Genomic DNA, 27056 nt, shown 5'->3' on the forward strand with positions numbered 1-27056 from the left:
TGGATGATGAAGAAAATGGTTTACAAAAGCTAGTTTTAAAACCAACCCAACTTCTTAGATATGCATCTTTGCATCTGGAAATGCATAATGCACATTGGAATTTAAAATAGTAATGTTTTTCTGAAATCTTGTATTAACTGATGATTATTATATTTGATTTGATTTATTTATTTCGAACAGAAAAAATCTTACACAGAACAGCTCTTTAAACAAAGTACATTTCAACATGGTTGAAATGGAGTGGGATGAAGCACAAGATTATTATTTTACCCACCCCTTTACCACACACATCTTTCATTTATTACTTCAATTTATTTCTTCTTTTACCTATCTCTTTTTTTTTACGAGACATATGAGCTTTACATGAGACATATTTTATCCTTTTGGCATCTTTGACATATTATATGTTTGATTCCATTTGTACTTTTACGTTTTATAACAGATCCAAAAATTACCTAGTATTGCAAACAGCCATTAATTGAAATTTCATCATACCTTTCTCATTTTGTTCTTTTTCAATCACTTCTACTCATCATTATATTCCTTTAATAATATATATTTAAATGTAAAGTCTTTTTATATTGATTAATAGCCTGACATTGTTTGAGAATCTGTTCCAGACTGTTTCATACTAATTCAGGCTAGTATATGAACTGCATTAAGTGTAAATTGATTCAAATATTCATTTTAAACCTTATACATGTTTTTGGTTATGTACAGTGCTCAGCAACATTGAGAACACCCCATTTTGAAAATGATTTTTTTTCCTTCCATTTCTCAGTGAATATAGGCAATGTATTTTGGTGCATTTAAACAAAATAGATTTATTAAACAGATATATTTATTAAAATAATATTTTAGTCACCAAACATATTTAGAAATTGAAAGATAAAACAATTAAACTCAAGCAAAATATTGCAAAAATAAATTACAACCTACAAAATTTCAACTAAATTTTTTATTCTTTTGCTTGTCTTGATTTTTTCTCTTTTTAAACATTGTATTTAATATTTTTCTATACCATATAAATTCGGGTGTACTAGCTCCAGATTTGGCTTCAGTACTGACTAATCTAATATATATGCACAAATATAATATTGTATAGCTTCCTATTAAAAAATTGAATTTAAAAGATGGATTGAAAGGGGTGTACTTATAAATGCTGAGCACTGTATGTATGTATTATGTACCATTTATTTTTTGTGATCATCTTGGCTCTGTTAATACAAATTGCACACATTGTTAAAAAAACAATACATACATAATTTTTACTTTTGATATTTCCTTTCAGAAACCTTCTGGAGCATTCAATATTCCAAATCAAACGCACTATAACTACAATATTTCATTCTAGTGCCATGTAAGCAAAGCGTCTTTGTGAACCTGCTTCCCTTTTTTAAGGCTTTAAATTTGTAGTTATTTGAATAAAAAATAACAGATTTGTTTGTTTTTTGTTCTCATAATTAAGAGAAGCATTATGTAAACAAGCTGAAATTTAAAGGGTTTATTTTTAGTAGTTGTCATTAAAGCTGACACTGGTAAAGAAACCAATATCAGTAAATGGGCGAAAATATTGTGATATTTCTATAGTGGTTAACCATATTTTGACTGTTTTAAATAATGGTAATTTACACTACACAGCATTGCTGGTTTTAAAATAAAATGTTTTATTTTGATTTTCTTTTAAATAAATTGGTTTTACACTTCATATTTTCAGATTTTTCACAGTATATGTATGAATTCCGGTACTTTTACCATAAACCGACATATCAACCATTTGGTACAGCTTGATATTCTAGAAATTATATGTGTTAAAATAAAATGTCTGTTAACTAGCGACATTAGGAGTTAAGAAATGCAATCCAAACATTTTTTTTCATGTTGGGGTTAGTTAAAGGGTTAAACTTTTACACTTTATAAGCCTTCACATTCGATGTAATGATGTAAGAATGGCAATCAAGCAGCACCTTTAACATTTATAGATGTTTGACAACAAAACATGTACAAAGTACAGCCTTTTTGGTCGCATGCCTAGAACAGGTCACAGATTATTTACGTCATATCTTCTCTTCACTGTGTGTCCCAGTGACTTTAGAAGTCAGTGACTCATCTTTAAAGTGCGTCAAGCAATTATCAGACTAAATGTTGTCAAGTCATAAACTTTGACAGTCCGATTCGTTGTGCAACAGGTAGTAATGAGGACTCCAAACTTAATTGTATGTTCAGTGTAGTTGTGGATTTATTCAAAGTGTACAAATTCTGACACATAAATATGAACATCCCCCAACACACAAGCACAGAGTGACAAATTTACACATCTGAATGTGAAACAGTGGATAGTTAAAAAAACGCTTCATTTGAAGCAATACGTTACTTCATTTTTGTAGCATGATAAACTCTTTACAAAAAAAAAAACAAAATCAGATTTTACAAGTTCATATTTTAGAAAAGGGAATTGCTAAAGTGCATTTAAACATCTCTTGTTGTTTAGGAGAGCACACAATGTAGGTACAGCTAGAAATAATAATCCTTAAGTCCTCCATGTGTCAGTCAACAGGCCACTAAAGAAGGATTGTAAACCTTACAAATCTTTCCACATTCACCTGTTGAAATACTTTAGTGGTTAACGAAATACCCTGCTTCAGTGACTCTAGTCTCATATAAACATTTGTGCGTTCCCCAACAAGTGATCCATAAAGCTTATTCTGGTTCCCCTGACCACCGAGACGACAAACACTCAGGGAAAATGATGGGTGGTCATTCTGGATAAAACCAATCATCCTGAATGTGTAGGATTTTTTTTCATTAGTCCATGGCAGCTTTGGTAATCAGTCCTTCCATTTCAAGACTTCATATGAATGCTAGGATATTAGATACGTGTAACATGTCAGACGCAGGGACAAAAACCAAATCTTTGGCGAACAGTCTTTGTCATTTACAAGTTCATGTCCAGTGCTGTCCTTTACAAGAACTGTTTGTACCACAGACCCAATGACGTTGCGTAACACTGTGTTGATGTGAAAGTTCCATGTGATCATTCCACTGCTGCCACTATCCGATAACCAAAGCGGTCAATCAATATTGTCCTCTCGCAGTCTCTGAACTGTATTCATCCAGGACCTCCTGACTGATAAAACTCAGCCCATCGAAAGAATCCTTCCAGGAGCGCAGTGACCACAAAGTCCCATGGCACATCAGTAGCAGAGCCATCACAGAGGCCTACCAGCTCACACTCCCTTCACCAAAGAGTCATCTTTTCCGTTTCTGCTGCCTCATCATCTTTCTCCGCTTGATGATCATGGTGTGAAGACGTTCAAGGCCTTCTTGGAGACCTTCTCCGATGATGGCACAAGCCGGTTGGAGGTGCCAGGGTGTATGGGAACCGAGCTCATTCAGCGCCAACATCTGTTCAACTTCAGAAAGGGGCAAAGCGCTACGCAGGTCTTGCTTGTTAGCCACCACCAGCACAGGCACCCCCAGGTTCTCCTGAAGCCGTGTGATCTTATGCAGTTCCGTCTTGGCTTCCTCCATGCGTTCTGCATCTACTGAGTCCACCACAAACACAAGGCCATCGGCGCACCGTGTGTATGAGCGCCAGAGCGGCCGGAGCTTCTCCTGACCCCCTACATCCCAAAAGTGAAAGGTGGCAGTCCGGCTTTTGGCACCGAGGTTTACTTTAACCTTCTCTGTGTTGAAACCCTTGGTGGGAACGGTGTTCACAAACTCGTTGAAGCGTAGTCTGTACAACACTGTGGTCTTACCGGCACAGTCCAAACCGAGAATAACAATGTGCAGGGCCTGGAATGATGGCAGGCACGGAAAGATGGCATGGGGTTCTGATAATCCATTCCCCATCTTGTTCCTCCACTCTGATGAGGATGAAAGCGAACGTGGGGACTCGGGAGACCAGGTGTCGCCGCTGCTACCGCTTCACCAAATATTCACAAGGCTTCTCTCGTTCCCCTGAGAAGCTGCTGCTCTGATAACCTGAAACCAAATGAAAAAGGAGATGATGCAATGAGGCCAGCAGTGGAGCACCATGACACACAGTTTTACAGCTCTCCTTTACTTCATTCTAAGTGAGCATGCTTGTCTTTTTGTCATTCTAAAAGGCACACAGATTCATCCAGGCTGGGTGTCATTCACTGCCAGTGATGGTGAATGAAGGATGAAACAGCAGGAAGCCTATTTGCACATGTAGCGCCACAGGGGCGCCAAAATTACGCATCGGTAAAAATCCAACACTCGTGTCTGTCTATTCATGCTATTTTATTGTTCAACAGTAGTTGCCAGTTGCAAACAGATAAAAGCGCACGTGCTGGCCTATGTAAATGTGGAAAACACGAGTCTGTCGCAGATCTCTATGGCCAACTGTAAACGCGCTTTAGGAGTGGCACATCTCCATACATGAAGACATGAATATTATTCATCATTTTCAACCAACAAGTAATTCAACATGGCAGACGTTATCATTTTGTGCTCCAAGATTGTTTACTGGTCCCCAGAATGCTAGCTATTCGTTTCCCAAATATTAAGTTACTCTAAATTACATTATCACTCAGACTAATGATAGATCTCTATAATTTAATCCTTGTAAGCACACAAGAAGAAAAGTGTTAATCGGCACCCACCTTATTTCGTGCGATCCTTGCGCCACGCGTAAGTTTAGCAGATGGAAAATGTATCCGACTGTTTCCAAAATATTGTTGTCATTCAAATCAGCTGAGCCGACAAGTGTATATCCACTCCCTCTGCCAGCGCCTGTTTCACTGATTCTCCGGCGAGCTGCTTCCACTTCATTCTAGCAGGGATGGCTCCGCCCACTGTGTGGAAGACCGCGCCGATTGGTTCAACCCATTGCCCTCGCGTTATTTTCCCTGCAGTTTGGATGGTCAAAAGTCAAGCCTGTCGTCTGCTTGGACACGCCTCCTCACCACCTGTTCATGTCGCTCAGGGCGTTTAAAGTTTGGGAGACGCGCTTACAGGTGAGCCTCAGCAGGTTTTAAGTGCTGGAAAACAAAAAGAGAGCTTGTGAAGCTTTTGGTTCAGTGTGTTATCTGCAAAAAACGCACTGCATGTAGTATATTTCGTCAGTGTTTACAAACGATTCGTGAGCTGTCTGAATCATTCAGAGGACTGGTTCAGTTCGTTTTGTTTATTGCCACTGAGCAATCTATTTAAGTCAAAAATGTCATCCTACCAAGGCCTGTCTCCAGAAATATAAGACATTAATGTGAACTGCTCCTTTTGTCACTCTTCGGAGGAAGACTATTAATTTGTTTTGGCAGTGCTCATACACAGAGCGATTCTGGTCAGATCTGTTGGTGTTTATTCAATCTTATATTATGAGTGACTTTTCTCTAAAGATATTTTCTTTGGGTTGTTTGACGATTCTAAAGAAAACTTGGAAAAAGTGAATATAATTAATTCATGTATTAGCCAAGTTTCATATTCACAAACAAAAGTTTAGTGGCTCTAAACATTTTTTCGGATCTATATAAAATTGACCTAGACAAATATTTGGAAACTATCCAGTGCTCCTTTAATCCAAAATCAATGAAAACTGCATTTTTATATTCTTCCTTTGTAACTTTATTTCATTATTTTTATTTTAGTTACCCTGGCGTTTATTTGTCTTTGTGTATATTTCTGTGCAGTTTTTCATGTATTTGTATTATTTGTCTCTGTGTGTGTTATTGTATTTGATCTACCTCTTTAATAAAATAGAAATCTATTTAAAAGATCTGATTCAACAGCTATTTGTTCACGTTTAGAATAAAAAAGACAAAAATGAACCCACACAGTACAAAGTAAAAAAAAAAAAATAAATTCAACGTATTTTAAAGCATTTGTATATTTAAGAACATGAATGTATTTACCTAATTACCTTCTAAAAGTACACAAATGTAAAATGTAAAGAACATTTAGGCAAGACACAAAACAGCTCCTCTGTCATCAGACAAAATCTAACATATCTGTATAGCTGCTTGGTCCATGGTAACTTTTGATTTGCCCCACCATCCCATCTGAGGGAGAGTGATGTGGATGGTTTTCAGATTGACAATTCAAATTTAATGTAACCCTTTGTTTGTTTGCTTTATTGTTATTGTTAAAAGCCAACTGAAATTAAATGTTTCAATTAAATTATGTGAAATAATCAGATTTTGTCTAAATGTACATTTTACCACCTGACAATGCAGAGAATTTGGTGAGTAAATCAAGTCAAAGGCAGATTCTGCTTGACCTGTGTATTAAGCACTGTGGTATAAATGTGATAGTTTGTTTTATTGCAATAAGTAATCATTTAAAAAGTTGTACTGCGTTAGATAATACAATTTAAAGTAACTTTTCTATTCATTTTATAATATTATTAAATAAATTTGGTATAAATATCTTCGACCCACAGCTCTAAGTGATATTTGGTTTCATATGAAAAAGTTTGGGCAACCCTGATCTAAACTATTTTAGACTGGATGCATTTAGAAAGCACAATGTATTTTGATTTCTATCCATATTCTATTGCAGGGGTACCCAAACTATCACATTTATACCACAGTGAGAAATAAAGGTACGCGAGCTGTCACTGGGGTGGTACTTTTTCAAAAGGTACACATTTGTACTTGAAGGGTCCATATTGGTACCTCAAAAGTATATATTAGTACCTACAAATTTTAAGAGAAACACTTTTGTACTTTTTAGGTATTAATATGGACCTTTTAGGTACAAATTTTACCTTTTGAAAAGGTACCACCCCAGTTACAGCTTGTGTAGCTTTATTTCTGAGAGTGTGGAGTTAAATGCTGAATACACAGGTCAAGCAGAATCTACCTTTGACTTGATTTACTCACCAAATTCTCTGCATTGTCAGGTGGTAATATGTACATTAAGACAAAATCTGATTGTTTTACATCATTTAATTGAAACATTTAATTTCAGTTGGCTTTTAACAATCACAACAAAGCAAACAAACAAAGGGTTACATTAAATTTGAATTGTCTGGAAACCATCCTCATAACTCTCCCTCAGATGGGATGGTGGGCCAAATCAAAGGTTATCATGGGCCAACTTTGGCCCCGGGCTCTTGTTTGGGCTTCTCTGTTCTATTGAAACCTTACAAATTGATTTTTATTCTTGACCCTGAAATACATTTAGGAATAAATAGATTTATTATTTTTGTAATTGAGCCTTTTAGGTATAAAATATACTGTGCATATATTCACAAAATACTTTATACATAATAATAAAGGCTTTATGACTTTCAGGTCGGTTTTTAACAATTCACAGACAATTCAGGTAACTTTAACTTCAAAGAATGGAAGATTAGTAGATCAGCGTGAATCAAATACAATGGTAAACAAAAGAGAAAAAGAGTCTCGTCAAAGAAAAGGGCGCATCAAAGTGTCAGAACAATTAACAACGCAATCGATACACAATTGCTCCGTGATGGACGTGCTGTCACGTACACCCCACATCCATTCATAAACCGGAGATCTCACTCACTGAATACCCTATCTGGCCTGACCACTCGTCTGAGATTGTTGATTTGAGCTAGCTAATTCAGTACAGGTTAATTAGTCACTTGAAGCTCATTCGTATGTGCAGTCAAATATGCTTATTCGTTAAAGTTCAACAAATATAAAAATATAAAGCATAAAAACAAACTAAAGATTGATTTAGAGGTTAATAATTTATTACAACCAAGGCATTTAGGGTAGTAATTAAGCAGCACTTGAAATGTTGTAAATGAATGGATTGCATCATTGGTTAAGTCGATCCCAAATTATTTTATAATGAGGAAAGCATTATGTTTTACGTGTGCGCCATCTTGTGTTAACAAGAAGAATTGTCACATAGGTTGTGAGTTTTGAAGTCCTGCGTGGTTTTACTTAAAAAAAATTCATATACAATATTTTTGGCTGTCTGTAAGAGCCAATTATGTGTAATTAATTTGTGCAATTTAGTTAAAAAGGTTAAAACATGGTGAAAATTGATATTGAAATGTAATAAGAACTCACAATGATACTATTATCTAAAATGCGTAATTTAATAATTAAAACATTTGAAAAACTTTTTGGTAGTAATACGTCATGATATCATTAGTTTGTACGTTTAGGTCAGATTGCAGCTATATGGACGTTGGAAGCAACACAGTTTTTTGACAGAGCTATATCGTACCTTTTGTATTTTCTTTTTGCATTTCTACAGTAAACCCCTTTTAAAAGAAGGTTCAGTCTTATTTTATTTTTTTATTTATTTATTTTTTTTCAAAAATGGTTGTTTGACAATCTGTAAAAGGTTGTACACAAGGATGTACACAAAAGGTGTGCCACTGCACTTTCCTTACATTTACAATTTTATTTAAAAAAAATTATCTATGGTATTTTATGGCATATTCTTATTATACAGTAGTAATAATACATTTTTAGATGAAAGTCACAGTTACAGTTTAAACTATGAGAAATCTTAAATGATTTAGAGCACAAATGTGAGTTTGGTCTCTTCTTTTTTTGAGAGAACGTTTGCCAAATTATTATAATGAAAAAAAAATATATACAATTGTTTGTTTTTGTTTTTTGCATTAAAAATATTTTTTTAATTAAACATATTTTCCAAAACGTATTGTCAAATTCTTATACCTAAACAAGTTTAGGCTAGATATCGAAAGAAAGAAAAAAGAAAAAGGCTTGTTTAAATTAGTTTCCTCCTTTATTTCCAATATGGATTTTTCTAACAAACAACAATAAATGCTCATATACAGCTTATAGGGGGAAAAGACATTTCCTCTAATGTAAAAAATGTAAAAAAAAATGTAATTTATGATTTTATATGTTTGTCAAAATTATGTTTAGTTAAATTAAGAATAACCCCCATTTTCAATCAATGTTTTTTTTTTAAGAAATTTATTCTGTTCAAGGCGGCATTTATTAAATGTAAAAAAAAAAAAAAGTAAAATTGTTAAATATTTATTACAAAATTTAAGTAACTGCTTTGTTATCGTTTAAAATGAAATTGTTACTTGCTTTTATTACTATTACCATTAATAATAATATTAATAATTATTAATAATATAAATTAATATTAGAGTGATTTCTGAAGGATCATGTGACTCTGAAGACTGAAGTAATGAAGCTGAAAATTCATCAAATTCATGATTAAATTCATTCTTTAAATTATTAAATTATAAACTACTTTTGAACAGTGTATAGTGCAATAACATTTCACAATTTTACTATTTTTACTGTATTTTTAAATAAATAAATGCATCCTTGGGCATCACGGTGACGCAGTGGGTAGCACGATCGCCTCACAGCAAGAAGGTAGCCGGATCGAGCCCAGGCTGGGTCAGTTGGCATTTCTGTTTGCTTGTTCTCACAATGTTGGCGTGGGTTTCCTCTGTCTGCTCCGGTTTCCCCCACAGTCCAAAGACGTGCTATAGGTGAATTGGGTAAACTAAATTGGCCTGTGTGTGTGTGTGTGTGTGTGTGCGTGCGTGCGTGCGCGTGCGTGCGTGTGCGTGCGTGTGCGTGCGTGCGTGTGTGTGTGTGTGTGTGTGTGAATGTGTGAATGTGAGAGTGTATGGGTGTTTGCCAGTGTTGTGTTGTGGATGGAAGAGCATCCGCTGCTAAAAACATATGCTGGATAAATAGGCAGTTCATTCCGCTGTAGAGACCCCTGAATAATAAAGGGACTAAGCTGAAAAGAAAATGAATGAATGAAATTATATTTTTATTTTAAACAGTTTCTATATTTTATTCATCAATTTTATTTAGTGTTTATTTTTGTCTATTAGATTGTATGGTGCATTTTTATATACAGTAGTAATAATCCAGTTTCTAAGATGAAAAGGGCATTTCCAGATCAAACTGTATAAAGTCTTTAATGCTGGAGCACAGATGTAAGTTTGGTCTCTTGTTTTAGACACATGAAATGAAGAAACGTTTTTTCTTTTTCTACCCAATACTATTTTAAAAATCTTTCAAATACAGCATTTATGAACTGATTGCTAATGTTTATCAGCGTTAATGCTTAATAAATTATTAACTAGTTGCTAATGCTTAACGGATGCTTTATAACATGCAGTTATTAAGTGTTACTCAAATATGAATATTTTACACAAACCCATACCTTTTCATTCATTTTCTTTTCAGTTTAATCCCTTTATTAATCTGGGGTCGCCACAGTGTAATGAACCGCCAACTTATCCAGCACATGTTTTACGCAGTGGATGCCCTTCCAGCTGCAACCCATTACTCGGAAACACTCACACACTCTCATTCACACTCATACACTACAGACAATTTTAGCTTACCCAATTCACCTGTACGACATGTCTTTGGACTGTGGGGGAAACCGGATCACCCAGAGGAAACCCACGTGAACGTGTAGAAAACATGCAAACTCCACACAGAAATGCCAACTGACCTAGCCGAGGCTCGAACCAGCGACCTTCTTGCTGTGAGGTGACAGCACTACCTACTGCATCACCGCATCGCCCTTAACCCATACTTAATAAATATAAATCTAGTGAATTTTCAAATTATCGTAAAAATACTATATTTTTATAAATAAAGTGTTATCTAATTATGAGTACTCTGCCATTGTACTGTTTTTGTATGTGTAATGTTGTCAGCAAACAGCTACTACAACATAGAATGTTTATTCTACTTGTGCTCATAATATACTTATGGATTCAGACTCATGATTTTAGCCCTGATTTTGAGTCACCGACAGTTTTTGAGAAATCGACTACAAATACCTGAAATCACAGGCAAATCGGTGCTCGTTCACAACAATCATACAGTATGAACTATAAAAGACACGATCTGAGAGAATAGCAGATGAGTCACAGATGCCCGTGAGATATTTGGCATGCTAAGGCCCAGTCCAAATTCTAGTTTTGTACCCCTACCCCTTCTCCTTCCCTTTGGCCCTTGAAACAGAGTGTGAAGGGGAAGGGCTTCAAAATTTACCCCAAAGAAATGGGACACAAATACATTACCTGTACACGTCATCATATGTCATCATGAGCTCTTGCTTATATGAGATTGACGATCGTGACTGCTGTAGTTATTCCAGTTGCTTTATTTTTTTAGTATTTATCTTCAAGAAATCACTGAAGGCATATATTATGTGATCATAATGATATAATGTGGCAATAAAATCATATGCTGTGCACACACAATGGCCATATTCATCTATGTACACACAAAAAACAACATTAACATTATAGCAGACTCTATAAAAAGCTCATTCCCAGTCACTAGACTTTTCTGACAGGGTATTCGAGTGTCAAGTGACAGAATGTTGTGGGACTGCTATACAGGAGTTATTATTAGGGATTATAGAAAATTTAGCTTTTAATTTTTATTTTAGCGTTTTCTTTTTTTAAATCATGATGGTAAAACACGAACGCGGTTATGTTTTAAACATATGCTTGTTTGTTGTAAAAATTTGTGATAATGACAAAAAAAAAATACTAATTTGTGGATCTCCTGATTATGGGTGCAGCTATGCTGCCGTTGTGGCTGGTGTATTCTGAAAACTTTTCCTACCCCTTGGTTTCGAGTGTGGTCCTGAAAAATCTCTAGCCTTTCTAGCCCTTCCCCTTTGCCTTAGGCCTTCAAGCTAAAGCAAATAGGGACACCCCTACCCCCTGATGTGAACACGCCAAACGAGGGGTAGGGGCAAGGGGAAGGGCCAAGGGGTAGAATTGGAATTGGGCCTAAATATCTGGAACTGTCAATGGTTCAAATCATGCCGTGTGAAATGAGTTTTGACTGAAAATAACATCTGCGATCACCTACAGCCAATAAGAGAGCAGCATCCACTCATCCACTCTGCTCATTTTCAGTTTATTTGGATCCAAGAAATGAAGGAAAAACTAGTGGAAATTTGGCAGGAGCACCCATGTCTGTGTGACGTGTCATCTGAGCAATATCACAACTGGGTCAAAATAGAAAAAAGTTGAGGAGAAATTGCTTATTCCCTTCAAGCCCAGGTGAGAAAATATGTACATTTTCTACCCCAGTAAAGGCTTCTTTCTCATTATGTAGTTAACAAAGATAAACTACATGTTTCTGGTTGTGAGATGTAGTTTGGACAACGTTGTCAGCGATTCTTCATTTTGTAAAGTCATGCAGTGTAAAACCCCCTGTCGCCGATCCATCTTGCAGTGTAAACAAAGCAGTGACAAAACACTAGCCCAGATAGTCATGCAGTGTGAAAACTTCTGTGACACGATTACTTTTGAAAATCATGCAGTCTGAACTGGGCGTTAAATAAATTTATAATTTTTCTCTAGGGGGCTTTTGTGTGCTGCATTAACAAAGACAAAACTATTTTCAAAAGTGTATTGATTCTTTAATAATACATTTTCAAATCATGCTTACAGAAATCCAGAGAAGAAATAAACTGCGCAAACCCTTCTAAATGATATGCACAACTTTATGATCAGAAGTGAATTGGAGTATTAAGAAGGAGTGGAGGAGTATTTTAAAAAGATTTTCATGGAATATTTCAATAATTTTACTCCTCATGCCTCCATAAACAAACATCTGTTCTCTATTTCCAGTGAAGTCCATTGAGTTCAGAATTGAGTCTTCCGTTAAAGTACAGTGAGGGGATTCAATGCTCTTGCCATGAGGTCACCATCCCATCGAGAGGCGTCCCATGCCAGGAACCAGCCAGTGAAGGTGGGGGGCTCATGTCCCTGCTTTACCACCACCAAAGGAGTCCCCTTGTCCCGTCCTGATGGGTCTGTCTCAATGTAGGCCTTTGCTGCAAAAGTGCAACAGAATTCAGAAAGTTAAATCATATTTATTAGTTAGCAAAAAAATGAGATAAAATTTTTTAATTTTTGTATTTTAAATGTTTATCCCTTTAATTTGCATTTGACTTAAAGCAATGTGTGCCTGAGGCATCTCACCAGATTTCACAGACTCAGTCCTCTCTACCTCATTGGCGTCTCTCCCAATCCACACAAATACCTGAGAGGTAAATCAAGAGTCAACATGGCTACACCAAAGTCAAGAGATACCTTTGAATCTTAAACATAATCCGTGAGGAAGTCATAAAGAGAGATAAACATCTAACCGAATCCCAGACATCCAGTAGCATGACATCATCTTCAGCCAGATCATCTTGGTTAAACTCACCAGGTACTTCTTCTATCTATAGTTGTAAAAGTCACAGTTTTCAATCCGTAGTTCAGTTTGACTGTATGTAGCACTATTTGAAGATTTAGCACAGAGAGTTAGCACAGCTTCTGTCTTACATGGTCAGCATTGGCTCCAATGCAAAACATGTTGAACATTGCCATCTCATGCCAATTCTTAACTTTTTGATTTAGTGGATAAATCATATGAATTTGTGGAATCTTATTTGTATATTTCAGCATGATTTGCTCATCCCCCAATGACGATTGGATTTACAAGTGGTGTTTGATGTCACACCTCCTTTTAAAAATCTGACAATTTAAACAATGAATTCATACAAATTATACACTAAACTGACAAAGTGTAAAATAATTAAATTTCTTTGGGAGAGTAAAATCCCAGTGTGAAACTAAACTGGACTTTGTCTCAGTTTTATCAGCTCCAGGATACTCACAATGAACTTTCCAGTTTTGTTGGAGCAGGCAAACAGTCGAGGAGGATGTGCTATAGTTCTACTCTCCAACAACCCAGACGTCTGATACTCTGTCTTTCCACCCAGAGCCATCCAAAACGCCTCTTTTAAAGGGGAAATGAGGAGTTAGTGTGTATAAGTCTAAAGATCTTAAAAGTAAAGTTGCGCAATAAATACAAAATCTATGTCATTGTGATTATAGTATATGCAATGTCCATATCTCAAAGATCTGGTAAAATTTGAATGTATTTTATGTGCCAAGCATTTGTGTATTGTTTATCCAAATTCTACCAATGAGATGGGGCCTTAATATCATTAAGTGCTATAATGCTGTAGAATAGACCGGTCCTGAATGTGAACGGGGAACAGCTGCAATACTCAACATCAATAATGTACATCACAAATTTTCCTAGTATCATCAGACCATAGTCAAAAGTATGTCATTGAGTCTATATTAGCTTTACCTGGTTCCTTTCCCTCAACAACCATTTCGGTTTTGCAGTTCAGCTTCTCGCTCATGTACTTTGCAGCTTTTTCCTCTTCTTCACTGGCCCCCTTTCCCTTCCAAATGTACCCGTCTCCCTGAGGTAACTTCAGTACATAGGCATCATTGCTGTTCAAACTTGATGCTTTAGTGTCCACCTGATAGACCACAAACCAACACACTCAGAGGACACATGAAAATTAAAATAGGTCACTCCAACCACAAATGGTCAGCAGTGTTTTGGAGAATCAAGCAAATCTCCACCATCTTGGCCTAGACAATATCCCTGTGCTAACCAGATGACCTAGATGATAGTCTACCAGGTTACCAGCACATTGCAGTCTAGTGAATTAACCATCTTTCACAATTTACCAAAATCAGATTAACTTGGGCATTTTATTTATCTCCATCTTTCATTTTCAATCTTATGACCAAACACATTTATCTTGGACATTATGCGTGACCAGAGTTGACTCCATGTGGAAACCGGGACTCACCTCACTAATCCTTGTAATGGTTCCCAGGTTCTTGCGCACTTGAAAGAGTCGGGTTGGAGCTGCGGGAACCTGTCCTCCTTTTCTAGATGTCCCATCTTTATACACAATCAAAGGCTTGTCTTTGAAGAGGCTTAGCAAATGAGGTGGTTCCTTTCCTTGAGTCACTCTTACCTGGTTGGACATTGAATGATAGTGAGGCTTCATCAAAAATAACTTCACCAGCCTGGGGTGCATTTTCCAATTGCATTGTTTATCAGCAATATTCACAAGTTCCGTTTTGGCAACATGTTGGTTTGGGAAACAGCCACAACCTATGTTGTTCCTATGCAAATGCACTCCAGTCACTTTTTTAAGGTTTTTAGTCAGACATTGGGTTGTACATCTTTGCTGCACTTATTTTTCTAGTTCAGGGGTTTCCAAATGTGAATCTGGAGTGCCTCAATAGTGCACATTGTCTCTCTCATCTGACAGAACAATTTCAGGTCTTGGAGTCACTACTAAAGATCTAACGAGTTGAGTCTGGTGTGATATATATATTTTTTTTAATCAGACAGACAACATGTGCTGCTTTCATGACATTTCTGGACCTGCATTGGGAAACACTGAGCTAGTTCATGATCTAGGATTAGGCCTTTACCTTCAACACTAATCAAACACACATGAACAATCTATTTCATGGCTTTAGGATTACTAAAAAAGCTGCAGGTAAATTTGATTAGGTTTAACTTTACAGGACTTTGGATCTCGAGAGCCAGAGTTGCCCAGCTCTGCTATAATCCAATGATCTAGACCAGGGGTGTCAAACTCAGTTGAATGAGGGCTGTAGCTGTGCAAATGTTAGTTCCAACCTTAGTTTCAAAACACTTCAAACAAGCCTAAAGGACTCAATTAATTTGAACAAGTGTGTATAATTATGGTTAAACCTAAACTATGCTGAGCTGGGGCCCACCAGGAATTATTTGATACCCTGATCTTGACCTAGCTACAGTCAATAAATGGGTAGATGGGTAAAATTTCAATCTCCTCACCTGAACAGCATTTCCCCCCAGTGAACGGTCTAGTTCAACAGTGAGAAAGGCTGAAGCTGTCAGTTCATCAATTGTGCTGCGGGAACCTTGCCTGAGGGTAAAAACATAGAGCAGGAAGCTTTATATTTTTACTTGAATTGACTTCCTCTTGGGAAACGTAGCACTTCCACATGACTTACCAGGTGTAAATGATTTCTCCTTTGGAGTACCTATATAAAATGATATAGCAGTCCCCTCCATAGAACTGGCCATAAGTCTCAGGGTCTACAGGAACCTTGGTATCACCTGTGGTCACACCACACTCCACCCTCCATATCTGTTAAACAACCGCAGATTAAGAATATCTCATCAAATGTATTCACAGATTAGAATACCTGGATTCATTTGTTAATTTTCTTTTATAATAGAGAGGTGTGCAAGAACTAGAGTAGGGGTAAAGTAGTAGCCTCTACTTTCGTTTTGACAACAAGATGCTAATCTACACCCATCTCTTATACAGTCACTAACAGTCTCCAAATTGTTTAATGCGAATTCTGACCTCTGTTTTTCCAGCGCCATCATCAACCATATTGTACTGAGCAGCCATTTGCTGAGATTCGTGCAGCTTGGAGGCATCAAACTTCTCTTGTTTGATCTTAGCGATCCGCTCTGTGACAAAGACTCTGCCTAACCCCTCGGCCTGGTCTTTCTCCTTCCAGCTCTTGAAGAACTGCTTAAAGATGGGTGTCTCTCCACCCTCTGGAAGAACCTGGATCTGTGTGCAGGGATAAAAAGACCTGTAATTCATGCTCTGTACAAGATAATAATGCAGCAAAACAAATGTGCATATATAATGTTTATGAACCTGTGTGTTTTCAGGATATCCCATTTGCTTAATGAAGCTCTCAGCTGTTTTCATGGCCTCTTTCCTCTCACTTGGATTTGCGTTGCGGCCTAAATTAAAAATAATGTCAGGCATTTTGAATGTCACACAACTCCTTTTTTTAATGCAGAGGCATCTAGTCCTGCTCCTGGAAGGTCCATGTCCTGCATGTCCTTCACTTCAACACATTTGTCAAGAAATTTCTAGTAATCCTGAAGACTTTAATTAGTTCAGTTGTGTTTAATTAGGCTGGGAGCTTAGCTCGGTAAATCATGCCAAGTTCATGCTGCACGATTATAGCCCTGATTTTTACTAACCAACAGATTTTGAAACAAATTTGAAACCGATTGTCAATTATCAAAGACAGTCTGAGAAAATCCCCAACATGTGAAATATTTAGCATAATAAACATCTGCCGGTTCAAAATCATTCTGTGTAAAATGAATTCTGGCTGAAAAACGCACTGGCAATGACTTACAGCCAATTAGAGAGCTAGATAAAGGGCAGTGGGTGTTCGGAGAGGAATTTTAGCCCACAATCTCAGCAAAATAAGCTTTACAATACCATTGAACAGAAATCAAACAGCAGTAGCATCACATTGCAAAGTTATTCATTGACCTCCAACTTTTTTTGCAGAACACACCTGTTCCCCACATCTCCCTATCCATTACCTCCTCCATATTCATTTTTGCCCTTTTGCTGCAAATTAGTGCACAGACCATTTGAATGGCAAACGTATTGCAGACTACCACAGTCTTATGTGTGATATTGAGCTAAATCCTTACCACTTCTTGCATGTGTTTGTCAGCTAGACAGAGTCATCTGCAAGATTTTCAAATGTAATCATGCAGTGTGTAAACTTCTGTCATGCAGTGTGACCAAGGCAGCGACGGAACGCTTCCCAAGATAGATGTTCAGTGTGAAAACAATGGTGATCCAACAACTTTAAAAAATGCACAATGTGAATTCAGAATTAGAGGATCTCCAGGAGCAGGTTTGGACACCCCTGGTTTAATACTTCACCTTTCCACACAAAGATCATTTTGTTTTTTCCATGATCCAGAATGAAGCATTCCTCAGACAACAGGTTACTTTGGTCAAAAGGGTTGTCCTTTGAAACAAGCGACACTTGCATTTTTCCTGTTGCATCTGACACCTGGGAAGTACAAATGTATTTAAATAATAAATCTATTATGGTTTTTGTTTATTGTGAATTGCATATGTCTATTGAATTTGTTGAAAAAAATTAAGCTGAAGTTTATAGAATTGTTTACCATGTACAGACTGGCCATCTTCCTGTTTGACATGTCAGCAACTGCATCCTCGCTATCATCACCTTCAGGGATTTCAGGCTTCACACCGAGAACCTGTAATATACAAGGTATAAAAATGAATGACTTTCCTCCTAAACCAGGTATCATGTTGCATGTTTTGACACTTTTATTTAATACCTCTATCATCACTGCGGGCTCTTGTCCTTCTTCTACAACCACCAGTTTAGCCCGCCCGCTCCTCTCATTGTCTCGAATGCCTGTACCCACTTGGGCTGCTTTGATGCGCTCAAACTTGTTGCATTTAGACCCACACCATTGGAGGATTACCTAGTTTTTAAGACAAGTTTAATTGATAAGTGTTATTTGTAAACTGGTTGGTTTCCTAGGAAGACTTGGGTTTCATTCTTGGTAATTGCTTTGACACGAGAGATGTCTTAGGAAGTACTCCTTTCCAAGTTACCTTTGAAAATACCCTGCCCTGTCAGAATGGAATGACATCAGTCAATATTTGTCAGTACTGGTTAATTGACTATTCTTTAAATTCCATTAGAGAAGTGAGAAGTTGAAGCCCTATGTGTGCTGTCAAACTGTTCGGTTCAATGGTTCGATCTTCCTGCAAACTATTCTGCACAGCAAAAGGTCAGTAAAGGTTGGTTTGTACTTCTGCCTTGCGCGTAGCCATGCATTTATAGGTGTGCGTGCTGTTTGTGTTGCTCTACAATAATCCTAGCTGGCAATAGATTATGTTAGGTTCATCTGACCCAACACAATCTCACAGCAATTCGTAACTTTTTGATTTAGTAGCTAATTTGTATGAATTCGTACGATCTAATTCGTACATTTTCGTACGATTTGCTCATTCCCCCAATGACGGTTGGGTTTAAGGGTGGGGTTGGGTGCCACGCCTCCTTTTAAAAATCGTACAATTTCGTATGACTGAACTCGTACGAATTTGTACGAATTCGCCACTATACTGACAAAACGTAAAATACTTACATTTTCTCGTGAGATCAGGCTGTCTGACCGCTACCGCAGGAACCGGCCAACGTGCAGCAACTTTAATTATGAGGTAAACACAAAACAAGCCATCTGGAGCTTCTTCACAGACTCGACACTGTTCACAGCTACCAAGCTGACCAATCACAGAGCTTGCACTACACGTCGTTGTTTTGTGTTTACCTTATGATTAAAGTTGTTGCACGTCCACCGATTCTTGTTCAGAAAAAACAAAACACCCACGAAGAAACTCGACACAGAGGAACATAACCTACCAAAAGGTTTTTTTGCAGGCAAAGTGAAAAGCGAAAAAGGGGGGTGTTGGGTGGATGGCAAAGGGGTGTTTGGGGTGTCTCCATGCATGCCCCTAACAATGCTACCCTGCCGCCACTGAGCTTAATGGATACATCTGTTGTTTGGTGTGAGACGTGGTTCCTTGAGCTTTCATAACATTTGCTTTCCACAGTGTGTTGACAGTTAAAGTAATTTGACAGCAATCCAATAATCAAACCCACCCAAAGAGCATACAAAGAGGATATTAAATACACGTCGTCAAGTGAACCAGCCAGTTACTGCTGGTGGAAATTTACATACAGTACATGGCCTTTTGGGGTGTTTTTAAACTGAATTATTTCTATTTTATTTGATATATTATTTGCATTGAATGGGTAATTCAGTGTTAATTGTCCTTATTTTAAAAATCATTTATTGACTTTAACATTCGTTCCCACTCATGATGTTTAAACTGCCTGTTATTAGAAGTGATATAATTTTTAGGAAAAAATTGCTGAAATTTAGTATCATATACTTTGTATGACTTTAGAAAATTGAAATATTGTGTATTACATACATATAACAAGTCTATTATAGAACCATTTTGTTACTTGTTGGATAAACAGTATAATAATTGTATTATATTTCTTGCCATTTTACAGTCTGACAAGTGGGCTTAAGGATCACAGTGCTTGCTTTATATATGCCTGACTATATATAGTATAGCAGATCTTACCGCTCCCAGATCAGCAATGAAACAGTCACCGTTGTTGAAACTGGCCCAGCTGAGAGGAACTTGTGTGGCCCGAACAGTTCGCCTGCCCTTGATGTGGAAAAGTCTCCGGGCCGTAAGATCATTGGTGATCACGTGTTGAAATCCTGATGCCACTCCTCCACTCTGAGAAGGTAAGAAAATATTGTTCTATTTTTCTTTCCTGCACACTTTCTTCGTGTTTTTCCACTTCAAACACTTGCCATTTATAAACTCATGAAACACTCTCAGTTTTAGGCCAAATGCAACAATCAGGAACTGAGTGTCCCTAAACACAAGCTATAACACAACATCCTTTCAGATGATCATGAAAGTTTTTTTTAGCTAGTCATTTAGTATTGGAGTAGTTTGACCTCACCCAAATTGTAAACAAAAAGACTTATCCTGGATTTGCACAGTGGGGTGCAGGAAACATTTTGTGGTTTTGCAAAAAAATACTGTAGCAGCTGTCAGACTTGCAATTACTTTAAATAGCATGATGCTGGAGTGAAGAGCAACACAGATGGGAGTCAGTGGATAATGAAAAATAATGAAGCCCCAAATATACTCAAAATAATTTCTATTTTGTGCTTCATTTATTGTTAAAAAGACGTTTGAAAAACTATGTTCACAGACTTTTTTATGTTCACTCAAATTCCTTTATAAAATATTGTTTGAGTTGTTATTTTTAGCCCAAAATATATTTGAAGTTTGGATATCTCAAAACAAATAATACTGGTCTGTTATCCATGCAGTCAGCTTCTGAATGTAATATTTTTGCAGACTTAATATAATATGTCCAACCCAGCCTCATTCTAAAAAACATACCACTATATACATTTCTGTTGTGAACCAAATAAGTCCCTGGAGGTCCCAGATTTTGTTTTCGCGAATCCACCAGAGGCCGCTGTGCATGCTTTATGAGATCATAAATTTCTCTCGCGAGTGCCTTTCGCGCCTGCTCTTCTCGTGTAAATTCACCAGAGGTCGCTGTCGACTTACTGACTGACTGATCGACTGACCTACCCTCTTCCTTTTCTAAACCCAACCAGTAGGCTACATGCCAAAGTATGCTAAAGGACTTTTTAATTTGTCAGTAACCAGTTAAGCACTTCTTGTGAACTGTATGCCATTGCAAAATCGGTGCATTTTCTTTAAAAATCAGCGATCTCCATTTTCAGAATAAGCCTATGTTGAATGTCTTCTTACCTAAGTTCAAGCAAGAATGTTAATTTAACTATTGTTTATTATTTAACCATACTGTTTTAGATTGCTTTAAATCAAGAAGCTTTACTTTATTTAAAAGTACAAAAAAACAACAACAGCGCTATCGATTAAAATTACACACATTTCTACTATACAGCAGCTATTCAGTATTACCCTCTGACAAACACTGAACAGATTACCAGAAATCGATTTCCATGTGAACAAAGGTGGAGCCATAGAGCCACACCCACCTATAACATAATCATGACCAATGCTAGTTTGAGGTGTTTACCAGCTGAATCGCACTTTTTCCACGTAAAAGTAGCTTTGTTTTGAGCTTCTGAAGCAGGAGTAGAAGTAAAATAAAACATCTCAAACCTTATACTTTATCCCGCCTTTGAAGTAGCTGGTGAAGACGGTGGACTCAAAACCTTGGATTTCACGATACTGAACTGGTTTACCTCCCAGGTAGTCATCCAATTGAGTGGAAAAGATGGCTGCTGCTGTACTTTCATCCTGAGAACATTCCTTACCTAGACAGAGAAAGAACATTGGCCCTTTTGATGAAGATGCATTTTGAGTAATTGGACTCTAATGGTTGGATGGCTGCTTCTCACTCAGGGCTGTTTATGCTAATGAGGGAGAGATCATCACTAATAGGTGGGGCTTTCCCTCTCTGATGACATGTACAAGGGGAGAATGCCATCATAGTGTGACTGTTTTTATCAAGTATGATTACAAAAAATATAATTTAAACATTTTTACCATTAAATGCTGAATATATTCGCACAATGCTTCCACACAGCTGTTTAAACCTTTTATAAAAGTGATTTATGCAATAATAGGTCCTATTAAAATTTAATCTAGCTAGCACACTTTAAGAACGTGTCATGTTTAAAGATGAGGTCTAGCATTGTCAACTGGAAATTGTCAAAAGTGGACAACCAAAGAAGATTTAGACCCCTTCCACACTTTAATTTTTATTTTCCACACTTTTATTTTTTATTTTAAAAAAGTGTAAACATTGATCCTTTTCTGTGGTCTATATATATTCATTTCACCATTTCATCATTAACTGATTGATTGTTTTTTTCTCTACTCTCATACACTTTGAGCTCTTCTGTGGCACAAGCAAGCTCTTCTTAACCAGAAACTTTTTCACACTTGACATGTGATACCCAAAGTGTTTATTCTTTCAGCCAGCATCAGTTTTACAGTTTCCTGCACTAGCTGTGACCGCAGATGTGTTGTTGGAGGTGAAATGCTTTTCTGTGAGACGCTAACAATTTTAGGCAGAGTAAATGACTTGACTACAAAGACATGATGGGTAAAGACATCATTAAGGGAATCCATTTAGACTGGAAGTAGTTAATGATTCATAATGGAGTGTGTGTGTGTGTGTATGTGGTTATGGCCACTGTACACTCAAGGCCAGTGATATTTACATAGCTGAAATATCCAATGGAAAGAAAGAAGAAAGCACTTTGAGTAGAGGAAGGAAACTGTATTAAGTGGTGTGTGTGCACGTGGTTTCTGGCAACTAAATGGCTTGTAAATTTCTTTACAAGAAAACCGTCATTAAAGCGATATTTACCTTTCCACCATTTACTCGCCAAACTTGTTATAGACAACTGACAGTAGCCATTGACATTCAGTAGGAATAAAATACTATGGAAGTCAGTGGCTACCGTCAACTGTTTGATCATCAACATTTTTTTAAAAGTCCCATGAAATTAAAATAGTTTTTTTTAGATGTTAGTATCAGTATTGTTAGATTTTAGGATATCTATAAGCTAGTGTGCCCAAAACAGTGACAAAATTTGCGTTTAGAAGATATACAACTGATAAACATGTAAAACTTGTAGTTTGCCACTTCTGCCTAAATAAATAAATGTTTTTATTTACGTCATCTCATACATCAGTTTCTTGTCAAATCATAACCAATCTAATGCTCTCTACATGCTCTGCCCCCTTCAAAACGCTTCTCATTTGCTTTTCATCAGTGCTTAATTTGAGGCGAATCCTGTTTCAGGAAATGATATTGTGTTTTGCCTTCCAGTATTTATTTTAATTGATTCGGCATTAACTTGGTGAATACCTGCATATGTGTGTGTGTACGAGAGAGAGAATGTGAATGAGCCCGAGGGAAAACAGCAAGTGAAACTGTGTGGATTGTGTACGTGCACACACACATAAAGGAAGTCACTTTCGACCAATCAGCTTTCTTACGTTTATAATTACTCAATTACAATTATTGTTTTGCACACAGTGAACAACGAAAATAAATAATGGCATAGTGGCCTACATAAATAATATTTGTATTTTCAAAATGCCAGAGGCAGTCAAGAATATGTTATTATTTTTTAAACCCCAAGTAAATCTGGTAATGAGCCTGATCAAAAGAGATCTTGAGAAGATGAAACTGCACCCCTGGATCAGGAAAGTAGGAGACAGAAGCAAAGCGATCTCAAGTCAGCTAGAAAACATGACGGAAGAGGTAACTGTGGGCTTTTCTTGAAGACTGGACAGAGTGAATAATTTTTGCTTAAATAGTGAACTGCATGCGACGCAGTGGTGCAGTAGGTAGTGCTGTCCCCTCACAGCAAGAAGGTCGCTGGTTCGAGCCTCGGCAGGGTCAGTTGGTGTTTCTGTGTAGAGTTTGCATGTTCTCCCTGGGTTCGCGTGGGTTTCCTCCGGGTGCTCCTGTTTCCCCCACAGTCCAAAGACATGGTATAGGTGAATTGGGTAGGCTAAATTGTCCATAGTGAATGAGTGTGAATGGCATCCCCTGCGTAAAACATGTGCTGGATAAGGTGGCGGTTCATTCCGCTGTGGCGACCCCGGATTAATAAAGGGACTAAGCCGAAAAGAAAATGAATGAATGAATGAACTGCATGTCAGTGGTGTTAGTAAACTGGTTTTTAGTTCATTAAAAAAGTTTTATACGATTTATGTTTGTAGCTACATGTTTGTTTGTTTGTTTGTTTGTTTGTTTGTTTTTTACTCGTTGTTGACCCATAACATTATATTGCAAAAAATGATTAAAGACAGTTCAGACATTTGATAATTTTTTTGTAATAACCGCTTAGTAACATGATGTTTTGGGAAAACTGAAATTGTGTGGCGGACGTCGGTCACAGAAACTTTTATTTCCTGGTTTGATTCCAGGAATTATCCATTTAGAAATTAAGCACTGCTTTTCATTTGATGCACTTGAGCTCAACCAATCTCACTGGCTGAGCTGTGAGAAAACAAACTGCTATTGGCTGGAGGAGTTACATTTTGGCCCACCCTCTCTTCATTTTTTAGTTCAGATTACGTCAAACATAGAATGAAAAAAAAATGCACATTTCAAAGCACTTCACAGGACCTTTAAATATGTCATTTTGGAAGAAAAAACTAGTACTCATAGCATATACTTCTGTTTATATTGGGAAAATATGAAAATAAAGAAACAGATTTTGAACAAGGGGAGGCTGAGTAAATAATGAATATATATATATATATATATATATATATATATATATATATATATATATATATATATATATATATATATATATATATATATATATATATATATATTTATATACACATGTATTTTTTTGTTTTGTTTGTTCGATTGTTTAGATGTATGATTTAATGCCATTTTTTCTATTTATTAGTAATATTCAATGAAATTTACAAGCATAGCAGTTTCTTAATAAACAAAAACATACAGATGACAACAATAATCATTTAAGATTCTTTTAGTTTACTCAGTGATAAGTATCTCAAATTCTTCCAAGATGCACTTTTTTTAAACCCTGAATAAAAACATTTTCTAATATAGTTTAAAAAATATACATTGGAATAGCTTTATAGTCAAAATATATTTACACAGGTGCCAAATTAGTTTCTATATGTTTTGTGTGAACAATAACATTCTCATTAATTCATTTTTCTATGATCTTCCAGAGTTTTCTGCTCTTTTTTTAGCTTGACCACAGAAGTTTGCTTTTTTTAATGATTATGTCAGCTTTTTGAAACCACTGGAGCATATATTTTTGTGCCTGAGGCTTCATCACATCAAATATCATGAATTAAATATTAGATTTTTGGGAAGTTGCAAGGTGTCATGAAAAGGTCAAAATATATATATATATATTTAGACCTTTATAATTGTCACTTTGATATGATGCTCTGCAGGATGTACAGTAGCTGTGATACCGTGAACTGTGACTGTTTTCCTTTATGTTGGGTCACATGATTTGAATTATTAATAAGCAGTTTAAAACTAGACATAAAAATTAAAACATTATAAAAAAGAATTCTTGGAATGAGCCATTTTCTATACTGTAAATAGGACCTAACACTCTTATTAAATTGAAAGATATAAGACATATAAATATATCTTGTTTTAGAAATTGAGAACTTAAAGCATAAAAGAGAAAATGAGTCAATGAAAGTCGAGTAATAACATCAAATGACCTGCTTCTGAGAACACACTTGCTAACCTTTGTATTAGTAAAACATCATTTTATTGGGGTCATACACTCTGCTTTGCTAAGGATTTCTGTCTGTGTTTATAATATGAGCATTTGAGCGTCGTATCAGCTAGATTGTCCATGTTTTTTTCTCAGCTTTAGAAATAGCTACTGAGATTTGCCAGTTGCTTTTTTTTTAAAAAATAACATTGGAATCGTCATTTGAGCATGTTTGTGAATGCAGGTTGTACATACAGATACCCTCTTGAACATTTCAAGCACTAGATTAGTCAAGATACTGAGATTAGTCCCTCTTTACTGTTTAATTGCAGTCACATGCACTTGAGTAACGATGAATAAACTTGAGAGAAAGTTATTAATAAATGTAAAGAGTCGGAATATAATATAATATAATATAATATAATATAATATAATATAATATAATATAATATAATATAATATAATATAATATAATATAATACATTTTGAGCCCTTTTTATGATACATATGTCGAAGCTGCTGCACAGAACTAAGCATCATTTTACTTTACAATTAGAGTAATGTAGTTATCAGAGCTTGCAAAGTAATGTCCATATTGCAGAAATGACACAATACAATATTGTGTTTGATTAAGAATTACAGAAGTACAGAAAATCTTCCACTTACCCAGCCAGAAATGCAGATCGTAGAAGCTTGAGTCTTTCTGCTTGACTGTGTGCAGCACCAGGTAGGCATCACCTGTATAAAAGCTCCCATGAAAGCTTTCAGACACAGGTACTATTTCCATCTTTTCGATTCTCCATATCTGGAGACCGGAGCACTTGCCAGCCTTCTCAAACTCTTTGTGGTGAAGCACCATATCTGAGAGCGATGTGTGCAGATGTGGAGAAGCAGACGTCTGTGTACTTCTGTGCTCAACTGAATCAATAACACAGCAGTGTGCAGATGTCTTCTCTCACACATTAAGTGGGTGTGTTCAGGAACATGGCAAAGTAGTTAAGTGCGCAGAGAGAGAGAGAGAGAGGTGGATGAAGAGATAGTGAGAGATATGAGCAAATGTTTCCTGTTGCTTTTTTATGAAACTGCATTAATGTTTCAACATGTTGAATGTTCATCACAATCAGCATAAGTGCACCCTAAAGTGATGTACATTATGGGTAAAAAAGATCAACTGAATCTACATTTATAACCCAATTAGGTGACATTTTACAAACATGAATAATGATGTGTTAATATGTAAACGAAACATTACTTTATTATGGACTATAATGATGTGTTAATGCGTGTGCTAATCATAAACTAGCTTTACTAACATGAGTCCCAAGAGTTCATGTGTGAATAACAGCTTTGTGGGATACACAGCGATCAAAGATTTTAAGAAGCAATGATTGTATTTTGAAGTTTGTAACAGTCAAAAATGAGCAGGAAGTGTAGAGGCTGATGAATGATTTCAGCACATCACTAGTCTCTCACACTGCTCTGCTGATGTTGATCCACATTTCTTGCTGTTTCTTTTACTATAGGATATATCCCGAAGCATGCTAATAGGACTTTGAATTTGCCAGTAACCTGGGTTAAGCGCTTCCAGTAAAC

The 27056-nt window shown here is 36.5% G+C and overlaps 2 protein-coding genes across 2 annotated transcripts; both read right to left on the minus strand.

Annotated features, from left to right (window-relative positions):
• Positions 1–2214: 2214 nt before the first annotated feature.
• Positions 2215–4779, minus strand: arl4ab (ADP-ribosylation factor-like 4ab). The gene is made up of 2 exons (XM_056480068.1): positions 4632–4779; positions 2215–3987 (listed from the first exon to the last, which is right to left on the minus strand). The coding sequence occupies exon 2, from the start codon at positions 3853–3855 to the stop codon at positions 3250–3252; it is 606 nt and encodes a 201-aa protein (XP_056336043.1). The 5' UTR covers positions 3856–3987; positions 4632–4779; the 3' UTR covers positions 2215–3249.
• Positions 4780–12336: 7557 nt separating this feature from the next.
• scin (scinderin) lies at positions 12337–26413 on the minus strand. Its single transcript, XM_056479746.1, has 16 exons — positions 26130–26413; positions 21376–21530; positions 19777–19938; positions 17949–18098; positions 17772–17864; positions 17521–17653; positions 16480–16568; positions 16174–16389; positions 15815–15951; positions 15636–15726; positions 14608–14778; positions 14091–14268; positions 13609–13730; positions 13093–13170; positions 12926–12986; positions 12337–12777 (listed from the first exon to the last, which is right to left on the minus strand). The coding sequence occupies exons 1-16, from the start codon at positions 26320–26322 to the stop codon at positions 12605–12607; spliced, it is 2202 nt and encodes a 733-aa protein (XP_056335721.1). The 5' UTR covers positions 26323–26413; the 3' UTR covers positions 12337–12604.
• Between the last annotated feature and the right edge of the window lie 643 nt (positions 26414–27056).

The sequence above is a fragment of the Danio aesculapii genome, chromosome 19, assembly GCF_903798145.1.
Source record: "Danio aesculapii chromosome 19, fDanAes4.1, whole genome shotgun sequence".
Taxonomy (NCBI): domain Eukaryota; kingdom Metazoa; phylum Chordata; class Actinopteri; order Cypriniformes; family Danionidae; genus Danio; species Danio aesculapii.

What these genes read in the sequence shown, in the direction of transcription:
- arl4ab (XM_056480068.1), bottom strand. Translation starts at nt 3,855, where the DNA reads ATGGGGAATGGATTATCAGAACCCCATGCCATCTTTCCGTGCCTGCCA.
- scin (XM_056479746.1), bottom strand. Translation starts at nt 26,322, where the DNA reads ATGGTGCTTCACCACAAAGAGTTTGAGAAGGCTGGCAAGTGCTCCGGT. An exon ending in CGATCTGCATTTCTGGCTGG is followed by an intron (nt 21,531 to 26,129) that starts GTAAGTGGAAGA and finishes TTCTCTGTCTAG; the next exon opens with GTAAGGAATGTTCTCAGGAT. An exon ending in TACTGGATGTCTGGGATTCG is followed by an intron (nt 12,987 to 13,092) that starts GTTAGATGTTTA and finishes TTTACCTCTCAG; the next exon opens with GTATTTGTGTGGATTGGGAG.